This window comes from Odocoileus virginianus, chromosome 5 (assembly GCF_023699985.2).
Source record: "Odocoileus virginianus isolate 20LAN1187 ecotype Illinois chromosome 5, Ovbor_1.2, whole genome shotgun sequence".
Taxonomy (NCBI): Eukaryota; Metazoa; Chordata; class Mammalia; order Artiodactyla; family Cervidae; genus Odocoileus; species Odocoileus virginianus.
Genome location: NC_069678.1, coordinates 1934994 through 1956248, shown reverse-complemented (window position 1 = coordinate 1956248; position 21255 = coordinate 1934994). Strand labels below are relative to the sequence as shown.

At 39.7% G+C, this 21255-nt stretch overlaps 1 protein-coding gene across 1 annotated transcript; it reads right to left on the bottom strand.

The window, feature by feature from the left end:
- Positions 1-13345: 13345 nt before the first annotated feature.
- Positions 13346-16044, bottom strand: LOC110141727 (disintegrin and metalloproteinase domain-containing protein 30-like). Its single transcript, XM_020900696.2, has one exon. It carries the CDS (start codon positions 15938-15940, stop codon positions 13805-13807), a length of 2136 nt encoding a protein of 711 aa, XP_020756355.2. The 5' UTR covers positions 15941-16044; the 3' UTR covers positions 13346-13804.
- Positions 16045-21255: the final 5211 nt, after the last annotated feature.

Genomic DNA, 21255 nt, shown 5'->3' with positions numbered 1-21255 from the left:
GGTGGGAGAAATTAGACTCAGTCTTCTCAATGCTAAGTCAGGGATAGTACTCGTTCTACCCTACAGGGTTTGCTGATGACTAAACCCGTCCAACACATGTAAAATGCATAGAACAATGCCTAGAAAGTAGATTAGTGATACCTAATGTATTAGCTGGTATTCTTCTGTTGTTTCACTCTCATCATCCCCACCATTTGCTCTCCATGCATCTCTGTCCTGCTTTGTGACACTGAAGTCTGCTCTCCTTCAGGATGCATGCCCTGGGCTCCCTTGTTTGCAGGCTCTCAGTTAGGTTTGGCCAATGGAAGGCACCAGAGGGAGGCTGGAAAGTGAGAAGAGTGTGAACTCAGTTTACCCCTCTCTTTCCCTGCTCTGGTACTGAGCATCTGACAGTAGCTGCATCCTTCTGTTATTTCAGCGGCCCCTCTTCCCCAATCCCAACTCTCAGGAGGTCTGTGTAGCGGCATTTATATGTTTCTCCGCCTCCCACCCAGGCATTAAGACATGCGTGGATGAGAAGAGCACTGGTGTCCAGAACAAGGCCTTGTGGTTGTATTGTCCGTAGGCTGGAGGTGATGGTGGGAGATACTAGCACAGATCTGGCTTCCAACATCCGTGGTGTTATGGGAATAATAGGGTTCTGGAGGAACACAGGACAGGTGGAGGCACTTAACTCCCTAGAGACAAGGTGGGAGTAACTGCCTGGAGGGACAGGGGTATGTGGTGGTGATTAATCATCATACAGTCTCTAGGAGCAAAATAGACAAGAAGCCTGCTTCCAGGTGGCGCTAGTTGTAAAGAACCCGCCTGCTAATGCAGGAGACATAAGAGATGTGGGTTGGATTCCTGGGTGGGGAAGATCCCCTAAAAGAGGGCATGGCAAACCACCCCAGTATTCTTGCCTGAGAATCCTATGGACAGAGGAGCCTGGTGGGCTGCTGGAGATCTATAGGGTCACAAAGAGTCAGACACAACTGAAGTGCCTAAGCAGGCAGGCACTGCTTCAAAATGGTTTGATTTACATAATAATTAGAAAAACTCTGGTTGAGGAACAGCGACCTGATTGAGTCACTAAAGTGGAATCTGTGACTTCTCTTCCTGTTCTTAGACTTGGAACTCCTTGACTGAGAGGAGACAGTTTCTTTGAGAAGGAATGAACTCTGCAATGCAGCCACAAATGTACGCTGTAAATCTTCTTCCAGGCCTTCTGCCGAGGGCTGTGGCCATTCAGTTGTTCAGTCACGTCCAACTCTTTGCGGCCTCATGGACTGTAGCCGGCCAGGTTCCTCTGTCCATGGGGTTGTCTGGGCAATATTACTGAAGTGGGTTGCCATTTCCTCCTCCAGGGGATCTTTCTGACACAGGGATAGAACCCGCATCTCCACTTCTCCAGCGTTGTAGATGGATTCTTTACCGCTGAACCACTGGGGAAGTCCATCTGCGGCCATTTCCTGAGGTGAGTGAGGAAAGACAAATACCCAGACCTTCTAGGGTTTATTCAGTTCTGGCTTTGAGTAATGCAAACATAGGAGGATATGTAGTGGTTATGAAAATACACCACTCATGTTTCAAGCTGCAGAAAACATAACTAATCAGCAACCCCAGCAAATGTCCTCTAAATCCAGAGCCCTGACATCTTCCCAGGTTCAGCACTAGTCCGTGAAAAGAAAGCATTTTACTTCTCTCCAACCGAGCACACATGATGAAGCTGTAAACTGTTTTCCTATGGTAACTGTGACTTTTCTCTCCAATCTCTTTTGTTTCTGCATATTAACTTATTAAGAAGAGAATAAATGTTTAGACTCCCATGAATCTTTTATTGACTCTTGCAGTAGGAGAGTGATGTCACATTTAAGGTGTTCTTCTCTACTCTATATCATGTGATTGATTCTTCCACAGGACCCACATGGTGCCAAATCTGTGTATAGTTGCTCATCTTAATAGACCACACTAATTAGCTGAGGAAGAAACAGACCCAATTCAACTCAGCATAAAGGCATCTCTTCCCCATCATCTAGTACTTGTCACCACTCTAAGGTCTTTTTTATTTTATATTTGCTTCATTTTTCTATTGTTGCATAACAAATTACCACAAACTTAAAGCTTAAGCAAAACTATTTATTATCTCACAGTTTTGATGGGTAAAAAGCCCAGGAATGGGTTAGCTGAGCCCTCTGCCTAAGGTCTCATAGGTTAAAATTAGGTCGTTATCCAGGTATTGTTTCTTTCTGGATTTCTGGGAAAGAACTCATTCCCAAGATCATTTAGGTTGTCAGCTGAGTTTAATTCTTTGTGATTATGGAACTGAGATTTCCGTCTTCATACTGGCCACCAGCCGGAGGCCTCTCTCAGCTCCTGGAAGCCTCTCACACCCTTTGCCACATGCCCCCTCCCTCCAGCAAAGAAGGGACCAAGAAGCTGTGCAGAGAGGTGGCCTCAAAATTCCATGCGGCTGTTTCATGTAAACACTTCACCGAGGGTTAGGCTGCCCCTGTACAGGAAAAGAGGGGCTGAGGCTTAACAGCGAGTGGCTGAGTATAGATCAGAGGTATTTGAGGCCAGCAGTGTTGGTAAATAATTGTTGGCGTTCCTGCCCATCCAGGGTGTGGGGAGATCTTATTAACACCTCATTAGCACACCAGGTCGGAGAAGGCAATGGCACCCCACTCCAGTGCTCTTGCCTGGAAAATCCCATGGATGGAGGAGCCTGGTGGGCTGCAGTCCATGGGGTCACGAAGGGTCGGACACGACTGAGCGACTTCACTTTCACTTTTCACATTCATGCATTGGAGAAGGAAATGGCACCCCACTCCAGTGTTCTTGCCTGGAGAATCCCAGGGACAGCGGAGCCTGGTGGGCTGCCGTCTATGGGGTCGCACGGAGTCGGACACGACTGAAGCAACTTAGCAGCAGCAGCACACCAGGTACTCACCAGAAAGGCTGTACCTTAGTAATAAGTGCCTTGCTTTAGAATAAAACCTATTCTAGATTAGCCTTATCAAAGCTTAAAATAATATTCTGCTAAATTAGACACTAGTCAAAAAACAAATCACAAAAAAACTGAAAAATAATTCAAATTTAATGAAAATAAAAACACAATATACAAAAATTTGTGGGATTAACTAAAGAGGCACCTAGAAGGAAATATATAGCTTTAAATGTTTATGTTAAATATAAAAATATAAACATAAATAAGAAAGCTTTAAAGACAGTGATGTAAATTTCCATCTTAAGAACATAGAAAAAGACAGTCAAGTTAAACACAAAGAGAGTGGAGCAAAAGAAATAATAAAGAGCAGAAATCAATGAAACCAGAAATAACAGAAAAATCAAAAGTTTGGTTTTGGAAAAGATGAGCAAAACTGGTAAATAGCTAGCAAATTAATCAAAAATTTAAAAGGTGATAGATTCTGTATATACTAAAAGGATAAAAATTACAATGAACAACTTTATGCCTATAAATGCAACAACAGAAAAAATGGACAAATCTCTTTAAAAATATAATTCACCAAAAATGACCAGAGAAATATATAATAATAATTTTCCTCTGTATATGAAAGAGGTTACATTCATAATAAGTAAAAACCTAAAACAAAATGAAATCCATGCCCAGATAACTTCTTGTTGAATTCTTCCATTTATTTAAGGAAGAAATGATAGAAATATTATATAAATTATTTCAGAGAATAGAGAGGGAAGAAACTTCCTAACTCATCTATAAGAAAAAACATTATACACAATTATTTCTCAAACACACATATGAAAAATCCTCTACAATTATTAGCAAATCAAATCCAGACATATATGAGGGGTATAATAAGTACATCCAGAACAAGCCTGATTTATCCACTATTGCAGTTTGTTCAACATTTGAAAACTAATCAAAATTAGTTTACTTCAATATTAACATAATGAAGTAAAATGTTACACAAATCATTTCAATAGATGAAGAAAAAGCATTCAAGAATACCAGAACTCATTGATACTTTTAGAAAGATACTCTCCACAACTAGGAATAAGATGAACTTTCTTCAATCTGACAAAATGTACCTATGAAGAATATACAGATAATACCATGGCTAAAGATAAAGTGCTGCAAGCTTTCCACCAAAGACAGTGAACAATGTAAGGATGTCTGTGATCATCACATCTATTCAATACTATTCTGGGGGCCTTAGCCAATGGGGAAAAGTAAAGAGAAATAAGGGGCTTCCCTGGTGGCTCAGATGGTAAAGAATCTGCCTGCAATGCAGGAGACCTGGATTTGATCCCTGGGTTGGGAAGATCCCTGGAGAAGGGAATGCAACCTACTCCAGTATTTTTGCTGGAGAATTCCATGGACAAAGGAGCCCAGCAGGCTACAGTGCAGGCTGTTGCAGTCAGACATGACAGAGTAACTAATGCTTTCAAAGAGAAATAAAATGAAATAAAGTGTGGGAAATGAAATAAAACTGTCTGTTTGAAGAAAACAGGTATATAGAAAATTCTAAGAAATCTTAAAATTATTAGTATTAATTTTCAAGTTTATCAAGGTCAGAAGATTCCAAGTCTATGTACAAAAAATAGAAATTCTGAACAAATAAAGAGATATAATATGTAGAATAAATGTAAGAGGACTTTCCTGGTGGTCCAGTGGTTTAGACTTCTCCATCCAGTGCAAGGGGTACAGGTTTGATCTCTGGTCAGGAAAATAAGAACCTAGATGCTTCAGAACCAAAATACAAAAAAATATAAGAGAAGCAGTTTTGTAATAAATTCAACAGAGACTTTAAAAATGGTCCACATCAAAAAAACAAAAAAACAAGATTAAACTATACAAAAAGAAAACTTGAAAGGCTTAATTATTATCAAACTGTTGCTGTTGTTTAGTGGCTAAGTCGTGTCTGACTCTCCCCATGGTCTGTAGCCCAGTCTCCTCTGTCCATGGAATTCTCCAGGCAAGAATAAATATACTAGAGTGCATAGCCATTCCCTTCTTTAGGGGATTTTCCTGACCCAGAAATTGAACCCAGGTCTCCTGCATTGCAGATGGATTCTTTACCCTTGAGCCAACTGTAAAGCCCAGTGTTATCAAATACATCCTTTTATTCTTTACATTTCCTGGGTGTCCAGTGTTAGTTGAAAAATGTGTTCCTAAGTCACCATTATAGATATACTTTCTTTAATTTTCTTGAAAGTTTAAAATTTTTAAATTAAAAAATTTATATTTAAGGTTTAAATCCATTAAGAAATTTTTTTCCTTTTGAGTGTGAAGAGGCAAATCTCCCACATTATTTCTTTCCAGATAAATAGATATCTAATTGTGCCAGCATTGGTTATTTTTTCTAAATTATATTTTCTTACTGATTTGATATGTCATTATTACATATCAATTTTTATAGACTATGATCTACTTCTGAGTTCTCCATACACTTCCACTTACCTACTTATTTATATGCCAATACCATGCTATTGTTCTTTTTAGAAAACTAAAATATTGTTGATGTACAATATTATGTCACTTTCAGGTACACTATACAATGACTTGACATTTACAAACATAATGAAAAGATCACATGATAAGTTTAGTAACCCTCTGTCCCGGTACAAAGTTAGTACATTGATATAGACAATATTCCTTATGTTGTACATTGTATCCCTGTGACTTATATATTATATAATGGAGCCTTATACTTCTTAGTTTCCTTCACCTATACTGTCCACCTCTCATTCCCTTCCTTCTGGCCACTACCCATTTGTCCTCTGTATCTATAGGTGTATTTTAATTTTGGTTTGTTCTCATGTTTTGTTTTTTAGACTCCACGTACAAGAGAGATCATGTGGTATTTGTCTTTCTCTGTCTGACTTATATCACTTAGCATATCCTCTATATCTGTCCATGTTGTTGCAAATGGCACGATCTCATTCTTTTTAGGGGCTGAGTCATATTCCACTATATACATGCATATGCACCTTTTCTTTTTTCCTATTCATCTATTGATGAATACTTAGATTGCTTCCATGTCTTGGCTATTGTAAATGATGCTGCAATAAACATTAGAATCTGTATATCTTTTGGAATTAGTGTTTTTGTCTTTTTTGGATATATATATATATACTCAGAATGAAATTGCTGGATTACATGGCAGTTCAACTTTTAACATTTTGAGGAAGCTCCATCCTGTTTTTCACAGCAGCTGTATCAATTTACAATTCCACCAACAGTGCACAAGGGTACCCTTTTCTCCACACCATCATCATCAATACTTGTTATTTGTTGTCTTCATGATGATGGCTATTCTGATAGGTGTAAGGTGGTATCTCATTGTGGTTTTGATTTGCATTTCCTTGATGATTAGTGATGTTGAGTATCTTTTCTTGTGTCTGTTGGCCATCTTATGCCCTCTCTGTAAAAATGTCTGTTTGAGTCCTCTGCCTGTCTTTTAATTGGGTTGTTTATTTTTATGTTGATTTGAATGAGTTCTTTGTATATTTGTTTACTTGTTTGTTTTTACTTGGAGGATAATTGCTTTCAATGCTGTGTTGGTTTCCTCTGTACAACACAAATTCGCTGTAATTTTGTATATATGCCCTCTCTCTGGAGCCTCCCTCTCTCCTCCCTTCCCACCCCTCTAGGTCATTTCAGAGTGCCAGGCTGGGCTCCTTGTGTTATATAGCAGCCTCCCACTAGCTCTCTATTTTACACATGATAGTGTATACATCGTGCGGTCATCCTCTCCTGCAAGAACACCAAAATCACAACTAGCTGAACAACCATCGACAGGAGGGTGTTGGAACCCACCCACACACAAAAAAAAAGATATCCCACATCCAAGGACAAAGGAGAAGCTGAAATAAGACATCTGCAGACTTCAACAGAATAGCAAGGAGAGATAAGAAAGCTTTCTTAAGCCATACGACCCAGCAATCCCACCACTGGGCATACACACCGAGGAAACCAGAACTGAAAGAGACACGTGTACCCCAATGTTCATCGCAGCACTGTTTATAATAGCCAGGACATGGAAGCAACCTAGATGCCCATCAGTAGACGAATGGATAAGAAAGCTGTGGTACATATACACAATGGAATATTACTCAGCCATTAAAAAGAATTCATTTGAATCAGTTCTAATGAGGTGGATGAAACTGGAGCCCATTATACAGAGTGAAGTAAGCCAGAAAGAAAAATACCAATACAGTATACTAACACATATATATGGAATTTAGAAAGATGGTAACGATAACCCTATATGCAAGACAGAAAAAGAGACACATGTATAGAACAGACTTTTGGACTCTATGGGAGAAGGCGAGGGTGGGATGATCTGAGAGAACAGCATTGAAATATGTATATTATCAAGTGTGAAACAGATCGCCAGTCCAGGTTGGATGCATGAGACAAGTGCTTGGGGCTGGTGCACTGGGGTGACCCAGAGGGATGGGATGGGTAGGGAGGTGGGAGGGGGGTTCAGGATGGGGAACACATGTAAATCCATGGCTGATTCATGTCAATGTATGGCAAAAATCACTACAATATTGTAAAGTAATTAGCCTCCAACTAATAAAAATAAATGAAAAAATAAATAAAAATAAAAGAAAGCTTTCTTAAGTGAACAATGCAAAGAAAAACAGAGGAAAACAATAAAATGGGAAAGACTAGAGATCTTTTTTAAGAAAATTGGAGATACCAAGGAAACATTTCATGCAAACATGGGCATGATAAAGGACAGAAATGGCAAAGACATAGGAGAAGCAAAGTAGATTAATAAGAGGTAGCAAGAATACACAGAAGAACTATACATAAAAGGTATTAATGACAGGAAACCACTTTGGTGTGGTCATTCACCTAGAACCAGACATCCTAGAGTGTGAAGTTGAGTTGGCCTTAGGAAGCATTGCTATGAACATAGCTAGTGAATTTCTAGCTGAACTATTTCAAATCCTAAAAGATGATACTGTTAAAGTGCTGCACATAATATGTCAACAAGTTTGGAAAACTCAGCAGTAGCCACAGGAATGGAAAAGATCAGTTTTCATTTCAATCCCAAAGAAAAGAAATGCCAAAGAATGTTCAAACTAACACACAGTTGTGCTCATTTCACATGCTAGCAAGGTAATGCTGAAAATCCTTCAAGCCATGTTTCAGCAGTAAGGGAACTAGAACTTTCAGATGTACAAACTGGCTTTAGAAAATGCAGAGGAAACAGAGATCAAATTGCCAACATCTGTTGGATCATAGAAAAAGCAAGGAAGTGCCAAGAAAATCTACTTCTGCTTCATTGATTACGCTAAAGCCTTTGATTGCATAGATCACAACCAACTGTGGAAAATTCTTAAAGAGATGAGAATACCAGACCACCTTACCTGTCTCCTGAGAAACTTGTATGCAGGTCAAGAAGCAACAGTTAGAACCAGACATGGAACCAGACATGGTTAAAAAGGAGTATGTCAAGGCTGTATATTATCACCCTGATTATTTAACTTATATGCAGAGTAAATCATGTGAAATGCTAGGCAGGATGACTCACAACCTGGAATCAAGATTGCTGGGAGAAATATCAACAGCCTCAGATATGCAGATGATGCTATTCTAATGGCAGAAAGCAAAGAGGAACTAAAAGAGCCTCTTGATGAAAGTGAAAGAGGAGAGTGAAAAAGCTGACTTAAAACTCAACATTCAAAAAACTAAGATCATGGGATCCAGCCCATCACTCATGGCAAATAGATGGGGAAAAAATGGGAGCAGTAACAGACTTTATTTTCTTGGGCTCCAAAATCACTGTGGACGGCAACTGCAGTCACAAAATTAAAAGATGCTTACTGCTTGGAAGAAAATCTATGACAAACCTAGACAGTATATTCAAAAGCAGAGACATCACTTTTCCAACAAAGGTCAATATAGTCAAATCTAAAGTTTTTCCAGTAGTCATGTATGGATGTGAGACTTTGACCATAAAGAAGGCTGAGTGCCAAAGAATTGATGCTTTCAAACTGTGGTGTTGGAGAAGACTCTTGAGAGTCCCTTGGACAGCAAGGAGATCAAACTAGTCAACCCTAAAGGAAATCAACCCTGAATATTCATTGGAAGGACTGATGCTAAAGCTGAAGCTCCAATACTTTGGTCACCTGATGTGAAGAGCTAACTCATTGGAAAAGACCCTGGTGCTGGAAAAGATTGAGGGCAAGAGGAGAAGGGGACGACAGAGGATGAGATGGTTGGATGGCATCACAGACTCAATGGACATGAGTTTGAGAAAACTCTGGGAGATGGTGAAGGACAGGGAAGCCTGGTGTGCTGCAGTTCATGGGGGTCACAAAGAATTGGACACGATTGAACGGCTGAACAACTGCAACAAATACTACTTTGGGAATTGTTTTCCCAATTTGGCAATGTATGTATGTATCTCTTACTATATTACTTGTCCTCATACTATAACTTACTATTAACATGATAAACCTCCTTATTTCTTACTTACTAAAGTGCAGATTGCTTATTTTTCCAGCCAATCCTCTGAGCCTGAAACTGAAAGTAAGTCTTTCAGCAGACTATAAATCTCTCAGCAGAACATGCAAATGTCAAATACTCATTTTTTATGGCCAAGCAATATTCCATTCTATCTATCTATATGTCTGTATACATATTATATTTATGTATATGTACCACATCCTCTTTATTTATATATGTTGATGGATACTTAAGTTGCTTTCATATATAGGTCCTTTTAAAATTTAAATTTACATTTAATAGCATTCATTCATTATAAATGTATGATTCAATGACTTTTAGTAAATTCATGGAGTTGTGAAACCATCACAATTGTCCAGTTTTATAATATTTTCCTTACCTCCTCAATTTCCCTCATTTGATTCTTCTGCAGTCAATTTCTACTCCTTCCCCAAACCTCAAGCAACCTCTGCTTTCTGTCTATAAATCTTTTCTGTATGTTTTGTATAAATTGAATAAGATAATATAAACTCTATTACAACTGACTTCTTTCCCTTAGCATAATGTTTTTGAAGTTCATTTATGTTCTAACTTGTATCAGATTTTGTTGCTTTTTATTACTGAGAGGAATTCCTTTGTATGGAAATACCATATTTGCTTATCCATTGATCAGTTGATGGGTATTTGAGTTATTTACAGTTTTTGGCTCTTATGAATAATGCTTCTTTGAACACTCCAAAACAAATCTTGTGTGAACCTATATTTTCATTTCTCTTGAAGATATTCATAGGAGTGGAGATACTAGATCATTTGGTAAGGCTACATTTGACTTTTAAGAAACTGTCAAAGTGTTTTCCAAAGTGGATATATCATTTTACATTCCAACCAGAAATGTATGAGGGTCTGGTTTCTCACATTCTTAGCTACACCTGGTATTGTCTGTATTTTTTAAAAAATATAACCCCATTAGTTGATGTAAAGTGATATCTTAGTGTGATTTTAATTTGTACTTTCCTAATAACTAGTGCATCTGCAATGCAGAAGACATGGATTTGATCCTTGGATCAGGAAGATCCCCTGGAGAAGGAAATGGCAACCTGCTCCAGTATTCTTGCCTGATAAATTCCATGGACAGAGGAGCCTGGTGGGCTACAGTCCATGTGGTTGCAAACGAGTCAGACATGACTTAGTGACTAAACAACAACAACAATAACTAATGACATTGAGTACCTTTTCATGTGTTTTTATCCAAGCCTTCTGCTGATCTTTAAAACTGGGTTGCTCCTTATCATTGAGTTAAAATATAGTTCTTTATATTTTGTAAATAGAAGTGCTTTGTCAGGTAAATGGTTTGCAAACATTTCCTGCCAGTCTGTCATTTGTATTTTCCTTCTTATAATGTTTTTTTGAAACATAAAAGTTTTTTAATTCAATGAAGTTCAATTTTTTTTTTCTATTATGGCTTATGCTTTTGGTGTAGTGTCTTACAAATCTTTGCTTAACCCCAAATCACAAAGTTTTTCTCCTTTGTATTTGTTGTTGTTGTTTAGTTGATAAGCCATGTCAGACTCTTTTCAGACCCCATGGACTGTAGCCCACCAGAATCCTCTCTCCTTGAGATTTCCCAGGCAAGGATACTGGAGTGGGCTGCCATTGCCTTCTCCAGCGCATCTTCCTGACCCAGGGAGCAAACCTGCATCTCCTGCATTTCGGGTGGATTCTTTACCACCTAGCCACTTGGGATCCCTATTTGTATTTACTGGGACATTTTATACTTCTAAAAAAGAGTTATGTTTCTGTACACCAACAGTAAGCTACTGGAAAAAGAAATCCTTCATTTTGAAAAACATGACTGAATCTAGGGGGCATTATACTAGGTGAAAAGAAACACAGAGATATACAAGCACTATACAGTATGACTAATTTGTGAAACATAAAACAAAATACCATAGTCATAGAAACCAAATAGCATGGTGGTTGCCAGGGGCAGGGTAGAGGGGAAAATGCGTAGATATAAGTCAAAGAGTATAATCTTTCAGTTATAATTAAAATAAGTTCTGAAGATCTAATGTACAGCATGGTAAACATACTTCATAATACAGTATTTTATACCTGATATTTGCTGAGTTGCTTGTAGGCATTCAGACTCCCTTAAAACAATTTAACTATGTGAGATGATGGATGTGTTAATTATTTGATCTTGGTAGTTATTCTAAAATGTTTATGCATACAAAATTGTCACATTGTACAACATAAATATATGTTAATATATTTGTCAATTATTCATCAATATGGTAGGAAAAATGGTTAATATGATATATCACAGTTGAAAATTTTTTTAAAATTTACTAAGGTGTAGTGCTAAAGAATACACGTGCCAATGGCAGATATATAGTTCAATCCCTGAGTTGGGAATGGGGAAGGAACTGGCAACCCACTCCTCTTGACTGGGAAACTCCATGATCAGAGGAATCTGGTAGGTTATAGTCCATGGGGGTCACAAAGAGTCAGATACAACTTAGCAATTAAAACAATAGCAACAAAATATCCTTATAGTTTCTAAATAAATCCTTCTCACTAAATTCAACTTCCTGATATTCACATAATGCTCTTTTGATAATGTTATTACAGATCTGTAATATTTTAAAAAGTTCTTTTTAAAATTAATTAGTTTATTTTTAATTGAAGGATAATTGCTTTACAAAATTGTGTTGGTTTCAGACAAACATCAACATTGTTTCCCTCAATTTGTTTTTTGGAAAACTGTAAAATAATAATACCTACCTCACAGAGCTATATTCAGGAATATCCACATTAACACTGATACAGTGCTAAGAAAGTTGCCTACCACACAGTCAAGTCACAATAAATGGTAACCACCATCATCAGTATTGCAGCTATAACTAGAAGTGCTTACTTTTTAAGGACAGTTTCTGATGGTCAAGCTTGATAAATGTTAAAATTATAATCACAAGAATGGGGTTATCTTGGTCTTTCGCCCCTGAGTAAGAAGAATCCCCAAGCAGTCAGGACTCACTCTTTACCATGAACCTCCCATGACATCTTTAGTCAGAGGAACTATGTGGCTAAGAAAAGAAGAGTCTGAAGTGGGGTATAGTTGAACTGCAGTGCTGCCTGGGGAAGGATGAGCCCCACAGAAGCTAAGGGACCAGCAGGAGGGTTCAGCCCAAAACAAGACCCAAACACTTCAGCCGTCAATGGGAAAAACCTCAAAAAATTAGATAAGATAAATTGAAAGAGGAATGAAGATTGGTTTGGATAAATGAGAAGCTTGTTCAATTTATGACCATGTGTAATAAAGGTAGAGTGTCAATTGCCTGATTACTTTTTTGGTGTTTTTCTCTTTTTCTGCCTTGTTCTACTCCAGGGTTAAAGGGTGGTATTTCTTTCTCTTTGGATTAGATTCATATGATTTTCCTATAAAACACAATAATCATTGAGATAATTAAGTGACCAAGAGGTGGTCACTGGCTCCTCTGAAGGGGCCACTCAGCCCTCCTCTCCTCCCAGCCAAAGCACCAGGCAGAGGGGTGTTTGGAGGCAGACATGGGTGTACCCGGGATGAAAGGTGTTCCTCATTGCCCTCTGCTCTCTTTAGGGGTGTGGCAAACCTGAGGCCAGATGTCCCCCAGCACACATTCATAGAAGTCTTGTCCCTGCAAGCAGAAACCCAAAGCACAGACTTCTGTTAAGGGTCTCAGGATACTGCCCACAGGATACTGCCAGGTCTTGTCACCATTTGTAAACTGTAGTACAATGCAGGAGTTATGATAGATTAGAGCCCTCAACTCAACTCGCCTTGTAAACTATCACATATATATATATATATATATATATATATATATATATATAATATGGCAATCAATATTTATAGATCAGTGTGGAGCATAGACACAGATGATTTTTATTGATGACAGTGAGGGAGGCAGAGGGAAAGGGAGACAATGGCTTTGTTTGCTGGGATCCGAGAGACAGGATTTTGCCCTGATATCCACTGTAATTCTATGAAACTCACAATGTGAGTGTTCAGAAAAACTCCTAGGGCATTCTTTTAAGGATATTCAAAACCTGGATAGACACTAAAGGGAAAGTGAAATAGGAAAGCAAAATGCATTGATCTGATTCCAAATGAAGAATACAATTTATTTCCTTATCAAAACCTCAAAAAATTAGATAAGATAAATTGAAAGAGGAATGAAGATTGGTTTGGATAAATGAGAAGCTTGTTCAATTTATGACCATGTGTAATAAAGGTAGAGTGTCAATTGCCTGATTACTTTTTTGGTGTTTTTCTCTTTTTCTGCCTTGTTCTACTCCAGGGTTAAAGGGTAGTATTTCTTTCTCTTTGGATTAGATTCATATGATTTTCCTATAAAACACAATAATCATTGAGATAATTAAGAAAACAAGGCGCGTTAATATAAGAATCACAATCTGAAGAGAGATGGGCATGTTTGTCCTTAGCGGTCCTGGAGGCCCACTGTCAATGCTTCCTCCATATCCTGCCTCCTCACAGAGCGGAGGGGCCCATCCATACAAGCAGTGGCAGTTTCTGTTACTGTTGCAAACTCCTCGGCGGTTGCACTTTTCGGGGAAACAGTCAAATTTCAGGACTGAGCTATTCACACAACTTCTATTAAAACATACCCGCTCCTTACCACAGGAGGTACCATCATTTATCACACCCAGGTCAGGTAACCCCATAGGTACCATGGCTAGATGATAGCCAATGCCCCAGCACATGAGATTTTCTTCATGCAGATGAGTGGATATTAGGATGGTGTGATCTGGCATAACAGGGAGGGTTTCGACATTTATACATTGGAGCCTGCCACATAAAGACCTTTCTTTGGGACACTGCTCATACTCACGAACTCCTAAAATCCCACAGTTCCCATATTGATCACCTATTACATTAACTGCATCATAGCACTGATGAGGAGCCCCCAAAGCATCAGCCCCAAAAATGTTTTGGCACTGCATAGTCCTGGATCGGCAGCCCTTTCTGACACAACGGGACCTGTACTTGCAAGGGGTTCCATCCTGCTTATAAGTATCATTTGGACAGAAAGCCGAGGTCCCATTGCAGTACTCTGCAAGGTCACATTCATTTTCTTCCACCCGACACATGTATCCAGATGGACGAAACTGACACTCATGACAGCAAAGTCCAGTGCTACAGTTGGCTCCTTCTTTGAATCTACAATCTGGTCGACAACACCAGTCTTCTTTACACTCCTCTCCTGAACCACAATCACATTCCTCATTCTCTTCCACAATTTTGTTTCCACATCTCTTAACCACAAAGCCTAGGCCTGGGAGATTATTTAGACAGTTTAATCCTGAACTTACATGTGAATAAAATTCGGCATAACTACAATTACTAAACCCAGTTCGTCCAGTGCCCATGATACAACTATGCCTACCCTTACACTGGCAGTATTCATAATCATGGGTCATTCCCACACTATGGCCCAGAACATGAGCAGTCCAAGTGGCAGGTCCAAGGATGTTTCTATCTAGCATAGAACTTGTAGATCCAGAAGGCATCGTACTACATACACTTCCCCAGTGATGAGCAAGTGCATCCTTAAATGTTTTGTGAATGTACAGGTGTGCCCAATCTGCTGGAATCCGAAGACGTAGGTCACGTGATCTGTACTGCACAAACTGGCCTAAAACTTGTGATAGGTGTCCAAAATTAAGTCTTATTTTGTCTCTGTCTGTCCATACTTCAACAGCTAATAGTTGTATTCTCATACGGACATCTTGAAAGTAAGAGTCTGCAATTGAAGTCAGAAGAATGGCATCATTTATGACTTGAGTAAGATTGGAGTTCAAATATAAATATCTACTGTTATCAAAGACCAGGGCTAATTCCAAATACTTTTGGTGCACATATGACTCAGTAAAATCTGGAGTCCTAGCCATGTTCTCATGCTGGGCCATCTGCTCTACTGTTCCATCATTAGTTAAGCCACAGAAATCAGAGGGAAATTCCTGCTCTTTCTCCAGAAGGTATACCACGTGTTCGAAACTGGAAGAAGCCTCGCGGGGCTCGATTTGGTAATGACCAGCGTCAATTTTCAGGATGCCCCTGAGGCCTCCCGTGCACGTACTTATGATAGCTTCAGAATCCTGGTTTCCTTCAACCAAGCCCATGTAGTTGCAGTCGCTGGGTATATAAGGGTGATCTTCCAAGAGTCTCCCCTGTCCTGTGAAGGAGAAAACCTGCAGATTCCGAGGCAACAGAAACCTCTTGGGCCACAGGTGAAGGACGCGGTTCTTGCCTTTTACCTGCAGGAGGTAGGACACGCGCCTGGTCCCTCGCTGCTCCCCTCCACGGAAGCCCAGCTTCTTGGGAATGGTGATTTCATAGGAGTCAAAGCCCCACTCCGGGTGAAAACTTAAATCCTTGCCAAGAGAGTCAACCAGTAGCACCGCCAGGAGTAGCGACCGGCCCGGGGAGAGGCAGGTCCTCACTGACCTCATGGCACAGCCTGTTCCCCCGTGCGTCAGTCCCTGCCACTGTGGCCTTGCGAGTCAGCCTTCCAGGGACCTCCGCTAGAGGCGCGGGGAGCAGTGCGTGCCGTGCGGAGCCCGCCGGTGCGTGGGAGCGCAGCCCTGGGCCAGGCTGGGTCAGGCTGAGGCTCGCTGATTTCCCCCGCAGGTGCACGCCCCGCCCAACGCATCTAGTTCGTTTTCTGGGCGGTGCCGTTGGGCGCACGTGGACGAATCCAAGGAAGGTGCGCGAGAATCAAATGAAAAGCCAGGCTGCTTGCAGGCTGGTGGGAGAAGGCAGAGAGCAGCTTGAGAAAGGGACAGGGACTAAAGAGTGAGAAGAACAACAGAGACCTTGACAAAGGCTCGCTGTATCTTGGGCTATTTCTTTTGTTTCTATTGGCCTCAGGACACGCCTCATTTTTCCATGGGCTGATTCGGCTGTTTCACAGGTGCTGTGCCCACCTCACCGTTACACCATTTTCAGGGTTCACGGGGAGTCTCTTGCAGCAAAGAGGATCCCTGGAGTCAGCCAGAGGACCACCACCAGAGTCTGAGAAAATCAGGTCTGACTCATGTCCCAACTCATGTCCCACCTGGCTTCAGGCAAGTGGACGTTTCTAAGTTCATTTTGCCAGGTGGTTCTTTCTGCTGTGTGTCCTTAGGATGCCAGGGATTGGCATGCTTTTTGGTGTGGGTGTGCTTTGGATATAGAATCTAGGAACAGTCAAATACTAGGAGAATCCAGAGAGACTAAAATCAACTCCAGCTGTATTACAGGGAAAGGTCAAAAAATAGGATGGGGCTTGTATCTGGGAGATTAGTTAAGATTATCTTGTAACAATCCACACAAGTGATGTTGTCTATGGAACAGAAAATGGCATGCAGTTCCATAAAATACATAGTATTTCTGGAAGGCTTATTGTGTACCCTCCACTCTTCTCATCTCTTTTTATGAATCAGTCCATTAACTCTTCACGAAAATACCTAGTGTGCACATAATGATAACGCTTATCATCCATACTTCACACATGAGGGACTGAAACTCTACTGCTCTGATGGTGTTACTGTGTGGCACTGTTGCCACACACAGCCCGGTCCGCCTGACCCGCACACAACTCGTGATGTTTACCAGTTGTCTCTGCCGTCCCTCTGGGGAGGGACAGAAGTGGACAGCTTCAAAAAATAGGATGATTTATATGATTGAATGAATTCTCCTAAATGAAAGAAGCAAGAATTTTTTAAAGTATTCCCATTTCTGGCTTCTGTATTTTGGTCCTGACACTCAAGGAAGAAGAAAACATCAAAACAGGTCGACTTACCTATGCAGGAGAAATATGACAAGCTCTTCTCAGGAAATGGAGATTTTCAAGGTGCCATTCTCCTGTGCTGTGAGAAAGCGCCAGAACACAGCCCTGCTTAGCTTCCAGCCGAGGATGGGGAATGCCTTGAAATGGCCTCCCTCAGCGGGTGGCAAAGGAGGAGGCCTGTGTACTGTGGAGATGACCTAGTTGGCAGGCAAAGCCCTGAGTATAATTAACAGACAGTAAGGGAGGGCCCCTCTAAAGGTTTAGGTTCCCAGAGGCAGTGGAGGTAAAGGCCATGAAGAAGGGGAGAACTCAGCAGAGAACCGACTTGGGATAAATGAAAGTTTTACCTAGTGTGTTGAGCTCCTAATTCAGGTTGGAAACCAAAAATCACAGTTTCTTCAGCCTGTCAATCTGGTTGATGTTCTTAAGTGCCCATCACACTAAGTTGTGGAGGACAGTTGAGATCTATCTTCTATATTCATTCTATTTTATCATCATTTTCATATGTATACCATTTGCCTTTAGCCCACTGGAGTATTTCTTGATTGAAACACTGATTCTGAAGCTCCTATTGCTACAGTATTATCTTGGAGCTAACCTCTGAAACATCTGTTAACAAAAAGCTTTGTGGAAATAGCCTGCTTTGTCCTGTTTCTTCTTATTTACAAAATTATACGTACGTATTGTAAAAGGTGGAAACAATCCTAGGTGACATAGAGTAGAAAATGCAAGCCTTTCCTTTATCTCCAACCTACATGTGATTTCAATAAACTTATTCTTTCCCCACAATACCAAGAAAAGATGATAGTTGAGGGATTTCTTCCAAATAGAAGACATCATGTATATAAGTGTGGCGGTTGGTGTGGGGGCTGAGAATTTTGGAAGCATAAGCCCTCTGATGAGAGAATGTGAATAGTGATGAAACAAATCCCGTTTTCATCTTCCGTGCAGTTCACTTCATGTTCATTTGGGGAGCAGATGTTTTTAATTCTGTTCTGGAGTCCTCACAGAGGTATTTATAGTGGGAGAAGCAGTGTCAGGGCTTCCCAGTCTGACATCTCATTTATGACTATGGTCTCTTGGAGGGATCTTTTTGCAATGATAGAAATGTTACAACTGTTCAGTATTGTAGCCACTAACCACCTGTGTTTATTGACCACTTGAAATATGGCTATTGTGGCCGAACAGCTGAATTGCAACACAATTTGAAATTTTAGAGAATTTAAATTTAACTGGCCACATGTGGTTACTAGCTGCCATATTAGCACAGCTCAAGAAGGCCTTATTTCTACAACCTTTCCAGTAGTGTTTATTATCCAGTTCATTTGTAGACTCACTTTAGAAAAAGACAATAGCTCAATTGCATTCTCTGGTTATTAGTGAGGTTGAACATATTATACTATCTCAACCAATCCACTTAAGTTTCTTTGATATTCAGCAAAAACTGCTGTATAACATTATAGTAGTTTCAGGCATACAACATAATAATTCAATATATGTATATATTGTAAAACCATCACCACAGTAAATACAATTAACATTTATCACCACCCATAATTATAATATTTTGTCTTATGATCAGAACTTTTAAGATTTACTGTCTTAGCCACTTTCAATACACAATATGTTATTCAATAATTCTTACATTTTTCTGTTCATATCCTTTGCCCATTCTTCTATTATAAACTTTTCTCTGCTTTTCAATTTAATGCAGCTACTTATAAATTCAAAATCAATTTGGCCAATCTGTTATTTGTCGCTTCAATTTTTAGAGTGTCCTTTATTATACAGAACATTTTAAACTTTTCTAGCTTCTGAGTTTCATGTCACTTTGCTTTTCTTCCTCACCCTCAGTTCAGTTCAGTTCAGTCCAGTTCAGTCACTCAGTCATGTCCTACTCTTTGTGACCCCACGGACTGCAGCATACCAGGCCTCCCTGTCCACCGCCAACTCCCAGAGCTTGCTCAAACTCATGTCCATTGAGTCAATGATGCCATCCAGACATCTCATCCTCTGTTATACCCCTTTCCCATGCTTTAAATCTTTCCTAGCATCAGGTCTTTTCTAATGAGTCAGTTCTTAGATTCAGGTGGCCAAAGTATTGGAGCTTCAGCTTCAATATCAGTCCTTCCAATGAGTATTCAGGACTGATTTCCTTTAGGATTGACTAGTTTGATCTCCGTGCTGTCCAAGGGACTCCCAAGAGTCTTCTCCAGCACCACAGTTCAAAAACATCAATTCTTTGGTGCTCAGCTTGCTTTATGGTCCTACTCTCACATCCATACATGACTACTGGAAAAACCATAGCTTTGACTAGAAGGACCTTTGTTGGCAAAGTAAAAAGTCTCTGCTTTTTAATATGCTGTCTAGGTTTATCTTCCAAGGAGCAAGCATCTTTTAATTTCATGGCTGCAGTCACCATCTGCAGTGATTTTGGAACCCAAGAAAATAAAGTGTGCCACTGTTTCCATTGTTTCCCCATCTATTTGCCATGAAGTGATGGGATCAGATGCCATGATCTTTGTTTTTTGAATGTTGAGTGTTAAGCCAGCTTTTTCACTCTCTTCTTTCACTTTCACAAGAGGCCCTTCAGTTCCTCTTTGCTTTCTGCCACAGGGTGGTGTCATCTGCATGTTGTGTATTGTGTTGTGCTTAGTCACTCAGTCATGTCTGACTCTGTGTGACCACATAGATTGTAGCCCACCAGGATCCTTGGTTCATGGGGATTCTCCAGGCAAGAATACTGGAGTGGGTAGCCTATCCCTTCTTGGGGATCTTCCTGAAATTGAACCAGAGTCTCCTGCATTGCAGGTGTATTCTTTGCCAGCTGAGTCACTAGGGAAGCATATCTGAGGTTATTGACATTTCTCCCATCAATCTTGATTCCAGCTTGTGCTTCATCCAGCCCAGCATTTTGCATGATGTACTCTGCATATGTTAAATAAACAAGGTGACAATATATAGCTTTGAAGTACTCCTTTCCCAATTTGGAACCATTGTTTCATGTCCAGTTCTAACTGTTGCTTCTTGATTTGCATGCAGATTTCTCAGAAGGCAGGTAAGGTAGTCTGGTATTTCCATCTCTTTAAGAATTTTCCAGTTTGTTGTGATCCACACACTCAAAGGCTTTGGTGTAATCAATTAAGCAGTAGATGTTTTTCTGGAATTCTCTTGCTTTTCCTATTATCTGCTGGATGTTTGCAGTTCGATCTCTGCCAATTTCCTCACCCTATGATTGTAAAAATATCTGTGCAATATGCACTTTAAAATTATCGCTTAGTACCTCTCTCTTTTTTTTGTAGGAAATACAATGCAGTCTTCCAAGTGTGCTATCTTTCTGTCCTATCACTGAATCAAATAGTAAGTAATCCTATAACCAACACAGGGCATTATAAATATTAATACTTCTGACAAATCAATGAGAAAAAGAAGGATAATCTTAAAAAAAATGAGCAGGTAACTTGTATAGATACATCACAGAAAATTCAGGGAGCCAAAAAAGTAAATGAAAAATCCTCAGCCACATTATTGAAAAGAGTATTGCCAGTTAAAGCTTCTATCTGAGGCTACACCTATCAGGTTAGCAAAGATTTAAGAAATTAATAATATGAAATCTTGGTGAGGCTGTAGAATAGTAACTCTCTTACCTAGAGTGGCAATGTAAATCAGTAAAATCACTTTAAAACCATGTTTTTCATTAGCTTACATAGTTTAAAATAAGCACTATGATCCAGAAATTCCATTCCTAGGTATGTATCCAACAGAAATGTATACAATTGTACACAAGTATACATGGACATAGCACTACAATCCAAACTGGAAACAGTTCTAAATTCCACCAGGTGACTGTGGCAATGGAGATAATGAATCAGAGTTATATGCCACATCATGGGTGAATATTACAAACAAAACCAAAAGAAAAAGGAAGAAATTGGGTAAAATTGAATTTTATTTTTTAGAGATACATACATAACTGATAAATATAATGAAAGGAAG

Excerpts from the sequence above, each read along its gene's own strand:
- LOC110141727 (XM_020900696.2), bottom strand. The coding sequence starts at position 15,940 with ATGAGGTCAGTGAGGACCTGCCTCTCCCCGGGCCGGTCGCTACTCCTG.